The sequence below is a fragment of the Mustela nivalis genome (genome assembly GCF_964662115.1).
Source record: "Mustela nivalis genome assembly, chromosome: 7".
NCBI classification, from domain to species: Eukaryota; Metazoa; Chordata; class Mammalia; order Carnivora; family Mustelidae; genus Mustela; species Mustela nivalis.
In genome coordinates this window covers 35,910,811-35,925,369 of record NC_139026.1, presented here as the reverse complement: position 1 = coordinate 35,925,369, position 14,559 = coordinate 35,910,811, and the positions used below count along the sequence as shown (strand labels likewise).

Genomic DNA, 14,559 nt, shown 5'->3' with positions numbered 1-14,559 from the left:
GTTGCTAGGACTTCTAGTACTATGTTGAACAACAGTGCCAAGAGTGGGCGTCCTTGTCATGTTCCTGATCTCAAAGGGAAGGCTGTCAGCTTATCCCCATTGAGGATGATATTCGCTGTGGGTTTTTCATAGGTCCTGGCACAAACACAGACACAAAGACCAGTGGAACAGAGTAGAGAGTCCAGATATGGACCCACAACTCTATGGTCAAATAATCTTTGACAAAGCAGGAAAAAATATCCGGTGGAAAAGACAGTCTCTTCAATAAATAGTGCTGGGAATATTGGACAGCTATGTATAGAAGAATGAAACTCAGCCATTCTTTTACACCATACACAAAGATAACCTCAAAATGGATAAAAAACCTCAATGTGAGGCAAGAATCTATCAAAATCCTAGAGGAGAGCATAGGTAGTAACCTCTTCAACATTGGGCACAGCAACTTCTTTCAAGACATCTTTTCCAAAGCAAAAATGAACTTTTGGGATCAAACGTTTCTGCACAGCAAAGGAAACAGTCAAAAAAACAAAGAGGCAACCCGTGGAATGGGAGAAGATAATTTGCAAATGACACTACAGACAGGACTGATATCCAAGATCTATAAAGAACTCCTCAAACTCAACACTCAAAAGAACAGATAATCACGTCAAAAAGTGGGCAGAAGACATGAACAGACACTTCTCCAAAGACATACAAATAGCCAACAAACACATGAAAAAATATTCATCACCATTAGTCGTCAGGGAGAGTCAAATCAAAATTAAATTGAGATACCACCTTATACGAGTTAGAATGGCCAGAATTAACAGGGCAGTAAATAACAAGTGTTGGAGAGGCTTTGAAGAAAGGGGAACCCTCTTATACTGTTGGTGGGAATGCAAGTTGATGCGGCCATTTTGGAAAACGGTGTCGAGATTCCTTAAGAAATTAAAAATAGAGCTACTCTATGACCCTGCAATTGCACTACTATTTACCCCAAAGATACAGATGTAATGAAAAGAAAGGCCATCTGTACCCCAATGTTCATAGCAGCAATGACCACAATCACCAAACTAGAAAGAGCCAAGATGCCCTTCAGCAGACGAATGGATAAAGACAATATGGTCCATATATATAATGGAATATTACGTATCCATCAGGAAGGATGAATACACAACTTTTCTATCATCATGGATGGAACTGGAGGAGATTGTGCTAAGTGAAGCAGAGAGAGTCAATTATAGTATGGTTTCAATTACTTGTGGAGCATAAGGAATAACACAAGACATTAGGAGAAGGAAAGGAAAAGTGAATTGGGAGAAATTGGAGGGGCAGACGAAGCATGAGAAACTGTGGACTTGGAGAAACAAACTAAGGGTTTTGGAAGGGTGATGGGTGAAAGGATAGGTGAGCCTAGTTCTGAGTATTAAGGAGGGCACTTATTGCATGGAGCACTGGGTGTGGTGCATAAACAATGCATCTTGGAACACTGAAAAATTTAAATTAAAAAAAATAAAGTACTGAAAAAACTGAATTCAGTAAAGTTGTAGGATATTAAATCAGTGTATAAAATATCATTAAGTTTTTACACACTAGCAATGAACTATCAGAGAAGAAAATGACCCCATTTGCAATTGCATCAAGATGTATAAAATAAGAATAAATTCAGCCAAGGAGGCAAAAGACCTGTACACTGAAAACTATAAGATGCTGTTATAAAAAATTCAAGAATAATGCTCATAGATTGGAAGAATTAATATTGTAAAAATGATCAAACTACCAAAAGCAATCTACAGATTCAATGCAAGCCCTATCACAATTCCAGTGGAAGTTTTCACAGAAATAGAAAATAATCTTAAAATTTGTATGGAATGGTAGACAAAACCCTCTTGTGAAAGAAGAACAAAGCTGGAGGCATCATGCTCCCTAATTTCAAACTGTATTATAAAACTATAATAAGCAAAACAACATGGTGTTGGCATAAAAACAGGCACTTAGAACAGTTGAACAGAATAGAGAGCTCATGGATAGACACCTATGCATATAAGGTCAATTAATTTATGACAAAGGCAGTATGAATATCAATAAGGAAAAGATAGTCTCTTCAATAAACCTGGACTGTCACATGCCAAAGAATGAAATTAGACTACCAGCTTACACCATACACAAAAACTAACTCAAAAATGGATTAAAAACTTAAATGTAAACCTGAAACCATACAACTCTTAGAAGAAAACATAGGCAATAAACTCCTTGACATCAGTTTTGGCAGTGAATTTTTGGATCTGATTCCAAAAACAGAGACAAGAAAGGCAAAATCAAGTGGAACTATATAAAACTAAAAAGCTTCTGCACAGCAAAGGAAATGCTCAACAAAATGAAAAGCCAACATGCTGAATATTTGCAAGTCATATATCCAAGGAAGAGGTTAATATCTAAAATATATAAAAACTCATAGAGCCCAATAGCAAAAATACAAACATTCCAATTAAAACATGGGTAAAGGATCTGAATACACATTTTTTCAAAGAAGACCTACAGATGGCTGACAGGCATGTGAAAGAATATTCAACCTCACTAATCATTAGGGAAATGCAAGTCAGAACCACTGAGATATCACCTCACACCTGTTAGAATGAGTGCTACCAAAAAGACAGGAAATAACAAGTGTTTGTGAGGATGTGGAAAAAGGGGAGCCCTGTGCACTGGTGGGAGTATAATTTGGTGCAGCCACTATGGAAAACAGTATGGAGGTTCCTCAGAAAATTAAAAGCAGAGCTATCATGTGACCCAATGATTTTATTTCTGGGTATTTATTTGAAGAAAATGAAAACATTAATTCAAAAAGACACCTGCATCCTTATGTTTATTGCAGCATGATTTATAATAGCCCAGATATGAAAACAACCTAAGTGTCCACTGATGGATAAATGGCTAAAGAAACATACACAAATGGAATACTACTCAGCCATAAAAAAAAGAATAGGATCTTCCATTTCTAACAAAGGGGATGGACCTTGAGGGCATCATTATACTCATTGAAATTAGGTGGAGAAAATAAATACCATATGATTTTACTAATATGTGGAATCTAAAAAAGGCAAAACGAATCAAAACAACACAAAACAAAATAAAAAAACAAGCTAGAAGATACACAGAACACACTGGTGGTTGCCAGAGAAGAGGCAGGTAGGAAGTGGTCAGAGTGGGTAAAGAGGGTGAAAAGGTACAAACCTTCAATTATAAAATAAGTAAGTCATGGGTATATAATGTACAGCATGGTGACTGTTGTTTATTAATAATAGTTCTATTATTGCTTACCGGAAGTTGCTAAGAGAGCAAATGTTAAAAGTTCTCATCAGCAGAAAAAAAAATGTTTTAATATGTATGGTGCATATTAACTAGACTTGTGATCATTTCACAGTGTATACAAAAATCGAATCATTACCTTGTATACCTGAAACTAATAAGATGTTATATGTCAAGTATACCTCAATTTTTAAAAAAGTATAAATGCTAGAAACAGAAAATAAGATTACCTAATTACTTCTTTCTCATTTTGCTTATTTTCTTGTTAACTAAAATAATGTGCAAGTGACACACAGTTTTAGAATATCTGAAACATTATTCTAAAAGTTTAAGTGTAATTGTTTATAGCCTAAGATGAGAAGTAAACTTTTTCATGGACTTAAATAACACCATTTTACTCTATTAATTTTAATTGTGATTGAGCATTTAATATTTATGTTCAAACTCAATGATTTATAGAAAACTCTTGATTTTATAATCAGTCCTTATCTGGAAACTTTCTAAGAGGAATAAAGTATCAAAGAAGGAATTTCATGGTATAAAAATCTCTTCAAACACTTAGAAAGCAGGGGAAATATATACACTTTACTCAGTTATTCTCTTTCATAATGAGTATGGTATATAGCTCTACAATAAATATTATAATTTTTGATACCATTATATATTACATAATTTCATTTTGATTTTTCTATAATCAAATAGAAAAGTTATAAGCCAGATTATAATAACTGGCTCATAAAATTAAAACTAGTTACTTAGGGGCACCTGGGTGGCTCAGTGGGTTAAAGCCTCTGCTTTCAGCTCAGGTCATGGTTTCAGGGTCCTGGGATGGAGCTCCGCATCAGGCTCTCTGCTCAGTGGGAAGTCTGCTTCCTTCTCTCTCTCTGCCTACCTGTGATCTCTGTTTGTCAAATAAATAAATAAAATCTTTAAAAAAAAAAAAAACTAGTTACTTAATCTATAATGTGTTGCCAAATTGAAGCTAGGAAGTCTGTCTTGTAAATTTAAGAGTACTTGAAGAACATTTCCAGCAAAATTTTATGTTGTGAATCTCAAGTCTTTCAGTATCTATTAGCATAAAAAAGGTACAAAATAATTTATTTCATAAGTATTTTGTAGTGATGGAGAAACTGGATTTTGTCATTTTCTGTCCTGCATGTGCTTGTTTTCATTTATTTAGTATATATCTACTTCACATGTTCCTGAAATTTCCTACACTAATGTTGCCTCTTTGGAAAGTGCTACATGTAAACCATGTTCTTGCAATTGTATTTTTGGAAAAGCGTGTGGGTGGTGTTGGATTCACTTGAGTAGAATTTTAATTAGATCTACTGCATTCACTTTTATTAAACGAAAGAATACTAATTCCTTTTTAGCATGCTGACCGTGCTTTATTCTGACAGAGGGCTCTCTTTAAATTTGTTCTTCAAGTCCCATCATTTATCTTTCAGAAATAGTCATGTCACTTTTCTAACTTCAAAATGTTTGATAATTCTTCTTTATATTCAAACAATAAAATATCCTTATTATGGCATTCAAGGCCATTTCTGCTTTGTCACTAAGGTCCTTTGCAGCCTAACCCATCACCCCATTTTTCTTCCCTCTGCACCCGAAGCAGCTGCCCACGCACACTGTCCTGGCACCCTGGATTATTCATCATCTCCCATGCAGTTAACTTTAAATCTGCTGTATTTCCTTGGAGTTCCTCTAGCTACATGGAATATCCTCCCCATTTCTGCCACCCTTTCCTTCCACAGCTTCTGGCAGGTAAAATCTAGGCGCTCTTTAAAACCCAGTTTAGAAGACATCTCCGTGGTATCTTTCTTTTCTCTTTCTCACCCTCTTCTCCCATAGGACTTAATCAGTGTCATAGTGTCAAAGTTATAGGACTTTGCAGTTCTGATCGAACCTGATAGTACAATTAGTCATTTGTTTCTACTGCTCTATCACCTAGTGAGTTCCTCAGTGGCCAGTTTTTAGTTTTATTAAATGAAAAACGATGTATCATAGTGCTTAAGAGCATAGATTCTGAAAATCCTTTTGGGACTCCATATTCCCCTTCAGCTATCTTTTATCTGTTCTTTTCTTTACTGGAAAACTTCTTGAAAATGCTGCTAATTTCTTTCCCTTTTTCTCTTGAATTCCAATCAGATTTTACTTCCATCACTCAACCCTTTCAGGGGCACTAATGACCCATGTTTCTAAATCCCATTGTCAATTCTCAAAAATCTTACTTGGCCCTTATCAGTATTTTACATAATTTAACACTCAAGTGGTGGTCCTTTTTCTCTCATATTGTAAGCAAAGTCCTTCATAAGATACCTTTTTTCCCTCCCCCCCCCCCTTTATTGGCTTTATTTTTTGGATTCTTCTTGTTTCAAAGAGCTCTAATTGTTAGGGTGCCTTTTTTTTTTTAAGTTTTTGGGTTTTTTTTTTTTTAACTGTAGTTACTACCTGATTTCATCATGGCTCATGGCTTTAAATTCCATCTATATGCTGATGAATCCCAAACTACAGTCCAGTTACTAACAGTCTTATTCTTCCCATTGCTCAGGCTAGAAATCTTGGAGGCAGTGTTGACGTCTCTTTTTCTCACACTGCCTAGATATAGTTCAACTATTTCTATAGTCTCTACCATCAAAATATATCTAAAATTCTCTTCTAACCATCCTCAAGGTCACCACCCTGATTTAAACCTCTCCTCTAGATTATTGTAATAACTTCCTAAATGGTCTTACTGCTTCTATTTTCACTACCTATAGTAGGCAAGATATACATACCTATTAATATGGTATCTGTTACACGTAAGATACATATATATGTGTAGGAACTGAGAATTACACAAAAACTTATAAGAGATATAATTTCCTGGAACTTATTCCTTATACCTATTCAAACAACTATTATTTAAAAGCAATGATGAAATAACAAATGAAGAAGGATTCAGGCTATAGAAAGTAGAAAAGATTATTGCTAGTTATGTTACCAAAGAGAATACGTAATTTGAACTTGTTTGTATAGGTGACTCTAGCTAAACGGAAGAAGAGAGTGAAGAACCTTATAATCTGTTAGAAAGTGAATAAATAAGCAAATTCACCAACACATAACTGTGGTGAATAATCTGAAACATTGAGTAGAGAAAACTGAATTCTGGATTATAATGGGAAAATGTGGGAATAGCCAGAAAATAGTGGGCCCTGATCACTTAACTAAGGAGTTTCAAATTTATTCCAAGAAATGGCAAAGGTATTGAAAAATTTTTGAGCAAATAAAAATGTTCCTCTAAGAAAATATGACAGTGCAGGCAGAAATGAAGAGGACAGAGTTCAGGCTTAAATAGTAAGTAGCCATAATAATTAGGACTTGTGGTAATCTTAAATGGAATTGAGGTGGCCATCTAGAAATGGAGCTAAGAAAATATATTTGAGATATATTTCAAAAGAAGAATTGATAGACCTTCATGTCTAATTAGAGGAATTAATATTTATACTGCCAAGAGTGCTAAGTGAAAATCTTAATCTCAGGAAACAAACTGGGGGTTGCTTTAGTAGAGAGGGGTGGGAGGGATGGGGTGTCTGGGTGATGGACATTGGGGAGCATATGTGAGTGCTGTGAATTGTGTAAGACTGATGAATCACAGACCTGTACCCCTGAAACAAAGAAAAGTAGTAAGTGAGGTTTTATTCATTGTTTTTGATAACTTGGAAGTGGTGAATTTTTATTCTTTTAATTTTTTCTATATTCTACCTCAGTTGCAACCAAAATTGTGTGATGTGATAGTCTAGCATTTCATTATTTAAATTTAAAACCATCTGATGATATTTTGTTTAAACTGTGGTGAAAATCTGCAGGGCATAAATAAGATCAAGTCAGACTCAACTCAGCATATGGTGCTTTAATGGCTGGCACTGAAGGAGTTCTCTTTGCATAGCTGTTGAATTATCGCCATCATTAGCAGGTGTTGCAGTGAAATATGCACTATAATGTTGCCAGTAAAATTAAATGTGTTTTGTAGCATAATGGAAACTTTTGAAAGACCTATAGTTCTCTTTAAAAATTAAGCTTTTTAATATTGTAAGTTTACAAGTTCTTTCTCATAGTATTATCTTCAGGTATTTTACACTGCTGTATGTTGAAGGAATTCTCAGAAGCAGATCTTAAACACTTTATAATATGTAATTTTAAAATGTCTACAAAAATATTACTCCATTTTTGTCAAATCTGAAGCATGTGCCATATATATATAGGAAGTATTTTAAAATATTTCATGATTGAATTTAAAATCATCTGTAGCTTAAATTGGGAAAACTAAAAAGTGATTCACTTTTATTTTGCAGTGATCGGCACGTTGGTAAAATTTATTCCAAATCCTCTTCCTTTCCGGACTATGTGAGAAAGTCTCTAAAGAAGCTTGGATTAGATGAGTCCAAGGTCAGTATATGATTGTTGTTTTCATAAAAAACAAAACAGGAGAACTTCTAGGAGTAATGAATTGAGATGATACAAAATAATTTACCTTCTACTTTTCTCCCATTTGTGAAAAACGTCTAATTATATTGAGATCATACATCTCTAGAGAGACTCCTCCTTAGGTTTATTCAGATACCATGTACCAGTTCTCAAACCAAAACAGCTAAAAAGCAAGTAATAGAACAAATGGAAATTATAAGTAAAGCAGGAGTGATAAGACAATAAACTGCATTTATTTAAAGACTATATAACTAATTAAAATTAAAAACCTTAAATTCAAAAGCCTTTTTGAATGGGAGAATCCTGGAAGGTGGTGACATCATAGAGGGGGCCCAAGCTAATAATTGAGAAAATAATGTTGAAGATAAAATGGTAAGCTGGTTGGCTAGTAGTAATAAATATTCTAACCCTGAGAAAAAAACAAACTTTCAATTCAGAGTTATTTAACAAAGTATTAAGTTGAACTTGGACCACTCTGGTATTTTGGGGTTTTGTGTTTCTTGTTCTGGGTTTTTTGTTTGTTTGCTGGGGAGGAGCAGAGAGAGAGGAATAGAGAATCTTAAGCAGGTCATGCCCAGAGTGGAGCCAGATACAGTGCTCCATCTCACAACCCTGACATTATGACCTGAACTGAAATTAAGAGTTGGACACCTAACCAACTGAGCCACCCAAGTGCCCTACTCTGGTATTTTGAATTGATTATAAACTGAAATAAAGAATAAAATAGGTGGTTAAAGGAATGAGATGGATTTCTTGAAGAAGTAACACAGGTGTGATTACATTGAATCCCTAAAGGGTATTATTTAGTGTACCAGTTTTCACTTATTTCCCAGTGGCTTTATTATTTAAAGTAATTAGACGGTTATTAATCAGATTCCTCCTGTATAAAATGGCTATTCAAAAGCATTTCGAACTCGTGTGAGATTAAATGGGGTAATATATATAAAATACCAAGCACAATGTTTTTACATAGTAAATGCAAGCAAGATAGTATTAGTTTGTTTCATTTTTATATATAGTTTTTATTATATGTTATAGATATATATTATATTAGGATATTATTTATTAATGTTATTTTAATAATAATATACTTTATGTATAGTTTTTATTATTCTGATCTTTGTATGTGTTTGACCAGTAATAACACAATTGATATGACTCTTGTTAATATTTTTATTTAATCACCAAATGAAAATCCTTCTAGTCTTACATAAATGAATGAGAATAGACAACTTTTATCTTGATTATTTTACTTCTGGGTTTTTTAAAAAATATTTTTAATAAATCAGACTGGTTTTTCTCCCAATCAGTCTTATTTAATGTGCATCTTTATTCCATATCTCAATTTTATATATTGCAGTAATGTCAAGAACACAGACCTAAGCATTATTTTCACAGATGAAGAGCTAAGTTTTTACTTAAACTAAAAATATATTATCCTTTGCCAAAAACTAAACAGCAAAAATCCAGAAAAAAATGTTGCTTATCTTTCCTGATAGCTTTGTCTTTCCAAATTTATCTTTAATAACCATAGTAATTATTCCTTCATTCACTTATTATAGGACTGATAAAAATTTTTTTAAGGGAAAGAGAGAGTAGGGTGTCAGGGGAGGGTCAGGATGAGGAAGAATCTGAAGCAGACTCCTCAGTGAATGCAGAGTCTGATGTGAGGGTCAGTCACCTGATGCAAGGCAACCCTAAGATTATGACCTGAGCTTAAACCAGGAGTCAGATGCTTAACCAACTGAGCCGCCCAGGCACCCCTGACAGGATTATTAATTAATAACTAATATTTACTAAGCACTTGCTGTGTGATTGTTATTGTGCTAAGAACATCACAACATTATCTCATTTGCTCTTCACAGAAGCACTTATGGTAGATCCTATCATTATCCCCAATGTAATGATCTAGAAAGAGAGGTGTAAAAAAAGGCAAGTCATTTTCCCAGGGTCAAGGAGCCAGCAAGTAGTAAAGGTGGATCTTGAGCACAGATTCAGCTAACATCGAAACCTCAGCTGTTAACCACCACTATACTGAGAAGTGAAATGTAAAACAAGAGAAAAAAAGACTAAGGTACATAGGTATCACCATGTAAAATTAGTCTTAAATTATTCTTTGTGTTAGTTAATAAAGGCAATAGTAGTGCCCTACTGATTTTTTCATAATACTGTTTAAGCTCATTAAGAACAAATATGTCAGACAAAAAGGAACAAGAAACCCAAGGTGGAACACTTTGGGGGAGGAAGGTACAGAACAACGTAATAACAACGTACAAATACTTAAAATCATGTACTGGTGAAAGGTAGGAGACAGATAAGTAGGTGCTTTGGGGGTGGTGGTTTGGTTTGCATTTTAAGCAAGAGGAATTCAGAAAGTTTTATGTCAGGTCAGAGTTGTTGGAAAGAGCACAAAACCAAAGTTGTGTTTTTGATCCAATACAAACTCCTAATATTTCTCTCCTGCATCATGAAGTATCAATGCTCAAATTAAAGTTTTGACAAACTCAGTAAAAAGAAGTTTGTATATGGTTTCATTTTAAAAATGAAATTAATTTTCACATGCAAGTAGTAAAAAGTAAGCACTGAAAAATATCAAAACCCTTTAAGTTTAAAATGTTAAATATACCTCAGTACTTAAAAGATCTTTGACTAAATTTATTATCATTTATTGATAAACATATGTTCGGTGTGTGGTGAATGCATTGATGTGTTTCTAATCTTTTTAAGCAAATCTCTTAATATTCAAAACTATGTAGTTATAAAGTATCTAGAAAATCTTTTAATGTGCTCTGGATATATTTTTAGTTACAAGAAATCATGTTAAGAAGTAAACTTCATGTTATGGAAGTAAACGGAAAACATTCCCAAACAAATTATCTTTCCAAAGGAAACCAGAGCTCCATGTTCTAGATATATAAGTGGCTTATGCGCAGCTTAAAAGCTTAGTCCATCATTCCTGTAGTCAGTTGTTGAAAGATAGCATTGGACAATTCTCTTAGAGCAGGATTTGGCAGCACTATTGACATTTGGATAAGTCTTTGTTATGGGAGGCTGTCCTGTGCATTGAAGGATATTTAGCAGCGTCCCTGATCTCTACCCACTAAACGTCGGCAGTAGCACCCCACTGGTATTAAAAAAAATATATTAATTAAAAGAAAGAGGTAGTCTCCAGACATTGCCAAAAATTCCCTGGGGGGCAAAATCCCCACTCCCCACCTCCAGTTGAGGTCTACTGTCTTCAAGCATTTGTCATCTCAGTGATGAAATTTGCAGTCATCTAACATTTCCATTATAAATCCCATATATTTTTTTAAATGGCATTTTACATGTTACACCAAGAAACACAGAGAGAGGAAGTGGGGGAAAATCAATGATTCTGTTCTTATATTTTGAAGACTTTTTATTCAAAACAGTCCCCTCCTTGATCTTTCATTTGTATAGCTCTAACTGCTTATAGAAATATTGTTTCAGAGTCCATAGTCTATGGACTCTGAAAAACAATCTGAGGGGTTTGAAGTGGCGGGGGTGTGGGGGGAGGTCAGGGTACCAGGTGGTGGGTATTATAGAGGGCATGGATTGCATGGAGCACTGGGTGTGGTGAAAAAATAATGATACTGTTATGCTGAAAATAAATAAATGAAAAAAAATATTGTTTCAGCCCAGTATAAAATATAGGTCTATTTAAGCAGAGTGTTTAGATTCTGTAGTAAAGTTAAGCCTATCTCTATATAACCACTGAAAACAATAAATTGTGGCAGAACATCAACTACTTTGCATCAACAAGTAAACTGTTTATAATGAATGAATTTCTTAGAATGAAACTTTTTTTTCCCAAGGTGTTTTTGTTTTGTTTCTTTGACAGAGATCACAAGTAGGCAGAGAAGCAGGCAGAGAGAGAGAGAGGGAAGCAGGCTCCCCACTGAGCAGAGAGCCCGGTGGAGTTCCTGGGATAGAGCCTGGGATCATGACCTGAGCCGAAGGCAGAGGCTTTAACCCACTGAGCCACCCAGGAGCCCCAGAATGAAATATTTGAGTAAAATTCTTGTAACGTTCAGTTGCTTCTTTGTAAAGTTTATTATCTAGAACTTGTGTGTTATATAATGAATACTCAAATAATTTAAGTTAATTTCACATATTGAGAAGTAAAAGACAATAAAACTGGTGATTTGATGGGGATGCTATAGAATGGGTAGAGCTGAAAAACTACTAACCTAAAACCTTAATGGAAGTAAGTAAAAGATAATTTATTTTTTTATTGGATCAATTATTTAATTAGGTTCCTTGTAAGAAATTTAGAACACCAATTTGAGGATAAACTCCATTTGTGAGAGAAATCATGGAGTATAGATAGTCCTGAAGCTGAGGAACAGCTTTGATTTTTGGCAGAAGTTGCAAGTTCACAGCTTTCTGATCAACCTTGCACTGCTGTGAGTTCATATTTCTCCTTCTCTGTGTTGAAGATCTCACCTTTTTGCAGTCTGGGTTTACACAGCTGCTTCTTCTTGAAGCAAGCATAAGTGAGATGTTTTGGGATTTTCACATTGCTGATATCAATTTTGGTGGAGGTGGCAATGACAGATTTCTGGTGTGTTCTACACAGAGGACCTTAAGTGAGGGCCAGAGGTCCAGTCACAAGTAGCAAACCACTACTCAGTTGCTTCAGGGAAACAACCCTCTTGCCTCTGTGGCACCCAGTGAGGATCATCAAAATGGTCCCAGAAGTGATACTTGCTCACAGTTTCCTCACATGCTGCTTGAAAGGTTTTTTACTGTGGTTCAGCAGCTTTTAAGGTGCATCTTCAATCAGGTAATACCTAGGCATTTTACAAAGTTTAACCTTGGGTACCACCATTCTTGTCACCACCAGCTGGTTTAGTAACAGTAGCAAGAACCTTCTCTTTCATTTGCTTCTCAGCCCAGAATTCAGCTGCTGAATACTTCCTCTTATATATATGGCCTTTCTGCAATATATAGCTGATCAGTAATACCTGCCAATTCCTCTGATTAGGCCAGGGTTTCTCCTTTTTGGTGTCTTAGCCTTGAGGTTACCCTTCTTAACCTTGCCACCAGGATCAGCCTTCTTGGTTTCAGGTTTCTTCTCAGCTTTTTTACCTGCCATCTTTCAAGATAAGAAAGAACAATAAGGAATAGTTTAGAAAAATATTCTTAACTATGTTTCCAAAATGGAATAGCAAAAGGAAAACTTTTGAGACCAAAATTACTTATTTATTCATCAACAAACAGTTATTTTGAAAAATCTCCCGTGTGTCAAGAACAGTGTAAACTCTGGGGCTACAAAGATAATTAAGATATAATCCACTTAGAGGGCGCCTGGGTGGCTCAGTGGATTAAGCCGCTGCCTTCGGCTCAGGTCATGATCTCAGTGTCCTGGGATCGAGCCCCACATCAGACTCTCTGCTCAGCAGGGAGCCTGTTTCCCATTCTGTCTCTGCCTGCCTCTCTGCCTACTTGTGATCTCTCTCTCTCTGTCAAATAAAATAAATAAAATCTTAAAAAAAAAAAGATATAATCCATTTAGAAAGAAAATAAGTAGTTACAATAAAGGGTGAACCTACAACAATAATAGACACATATATAAAGTAGGATGAAAGCATAGAGAAAGGAGTAACTCATTTTGCCTGTGAAGATTTCACAAAGGATATGTCATGCCTTTGTTTGGTCTTGAGGGAATGTATAGGAATTCAAGCAGACAAGGTGGACAAGTAGGGAGCAAGGAATTCATTGCAGGTACTGAGTGGGGGTTGCTTGTGCATCTCACACACCAATGTGAGAAACATGACTCTGAACTCAGCATGGCTAGAACACAAAGCCAGCAGAAGAGGGAGCAGTGAGAGATGAGGCTAAAGGAATAGGCACATTTGGAGAGGCCAAGTAAACTGATCTTTTGATGTTAAATCAGAGATTTGGGGTGCCTGAGTGGCTCAGTGGGTTGAGCCCTCTGCTTTCGGCTCGGGTCATGATCCTGGGGTCCTGGGATCGAGCCCCGCATGAGGCTCTCTGCTCAGCAGAGAGCCTGCTTCCCTCTCTCTCTCTGCCTGCCTCTGCCTACTTGTGATCTCTCTCTGTCAAATAAAAAAAAAAAAATTCTATAAAAAAAAAAAATCAGAGATTTATCAGAGCTAAGAATAAGCACCAGGTGATTTAAATATGGGTGAGAGAGCAGGAATTACTCCACCAGAAAGTCAACAAGTGTAGAGAGCTCATGAACTCTTCCATGTGTTGATATATCCATAAGTGATATAGATTGAATTCTTTTGACATGTGCATTATGCCTATAAGTAAATTCTGGCTGCTTTTTGCAATCACCATGGTAGTAATTGATTCACAGGAGAATCACAAAGGGATTAAAACCATTGAGTAAAATATTTGTGGGGGAACAGGGTATTTACACAGACTCACAGTACCTATCACAGATTGTTTATTCATTTCAAAAAGTAGATAAACCTTCAAAGTTAGCATCACCAGTAATGAACAAACGGACATCATCTGCCTCATAAAGCAGTGCTTTGAAGAAGATACAGCATCACTTACATAATATTCCTGCCAAAAATGCATAACTTGAGTCTACTCATGAGAAAACACCCAGATAACTGATCTTTTCAAAACATGTCAGTGTCAGATAATGAAGGGAACCATAAACCATCAGGAAAAGGCAACCTACTGAGTGGAAGAAGATATTCATGAATGATGTATCTGATAAAAAGTTAACATCCAAAATAATAAAGAACTCATACAACTCAAAATCCAAAAAAAACCAAAAAGCAAAAAACCAACAAGCTG

The 14,559-nt window shown here is 35.4% G+C and overlaps 1 protein-coding gene and 1 pseudogene across 11 annotated transcripts in view; one reads left to right on the top strand and one right to left on the bottom strand.

Annotated features, from left to right (window-relative positions):
• The window catches only part of METTL25 (methyltransferase like 25), a gene marked incomplete at its 5' end in the record, with an annotated part of 146,225 nt that overhangs the window by 99,713 nt on the left and 31,953 nt on the right, over positions 1 to 14,559 (top strand). For all 10 annotated transcript variants that reach the window (XR_014314601.1, XR_014314602.1, XR_014314603.1 and 7 more), the window contains one exon: positions 7,626 to 7,719. Coding sequence is in view for 3 of the 10 variants with exons in the window: in XM_082742781.1 (XP_082598907.1) it covers positions 7,626 to 7,719 (94 nt within the window). The remainder of the gene's footprint in view (positions 1 to 7,625; positions 7,720 to 14,559) is intronic.
• LOC309870481 (large ribosomal subunit protein eL6 pseudogene) lies at positions 11,350 to 13,046 on the bottom strand (annotated as a pseudogene). The gene has a single exon. The product of its transcript is annotated as a large ribosomal subunit protein eL6 pseudogene (transcript).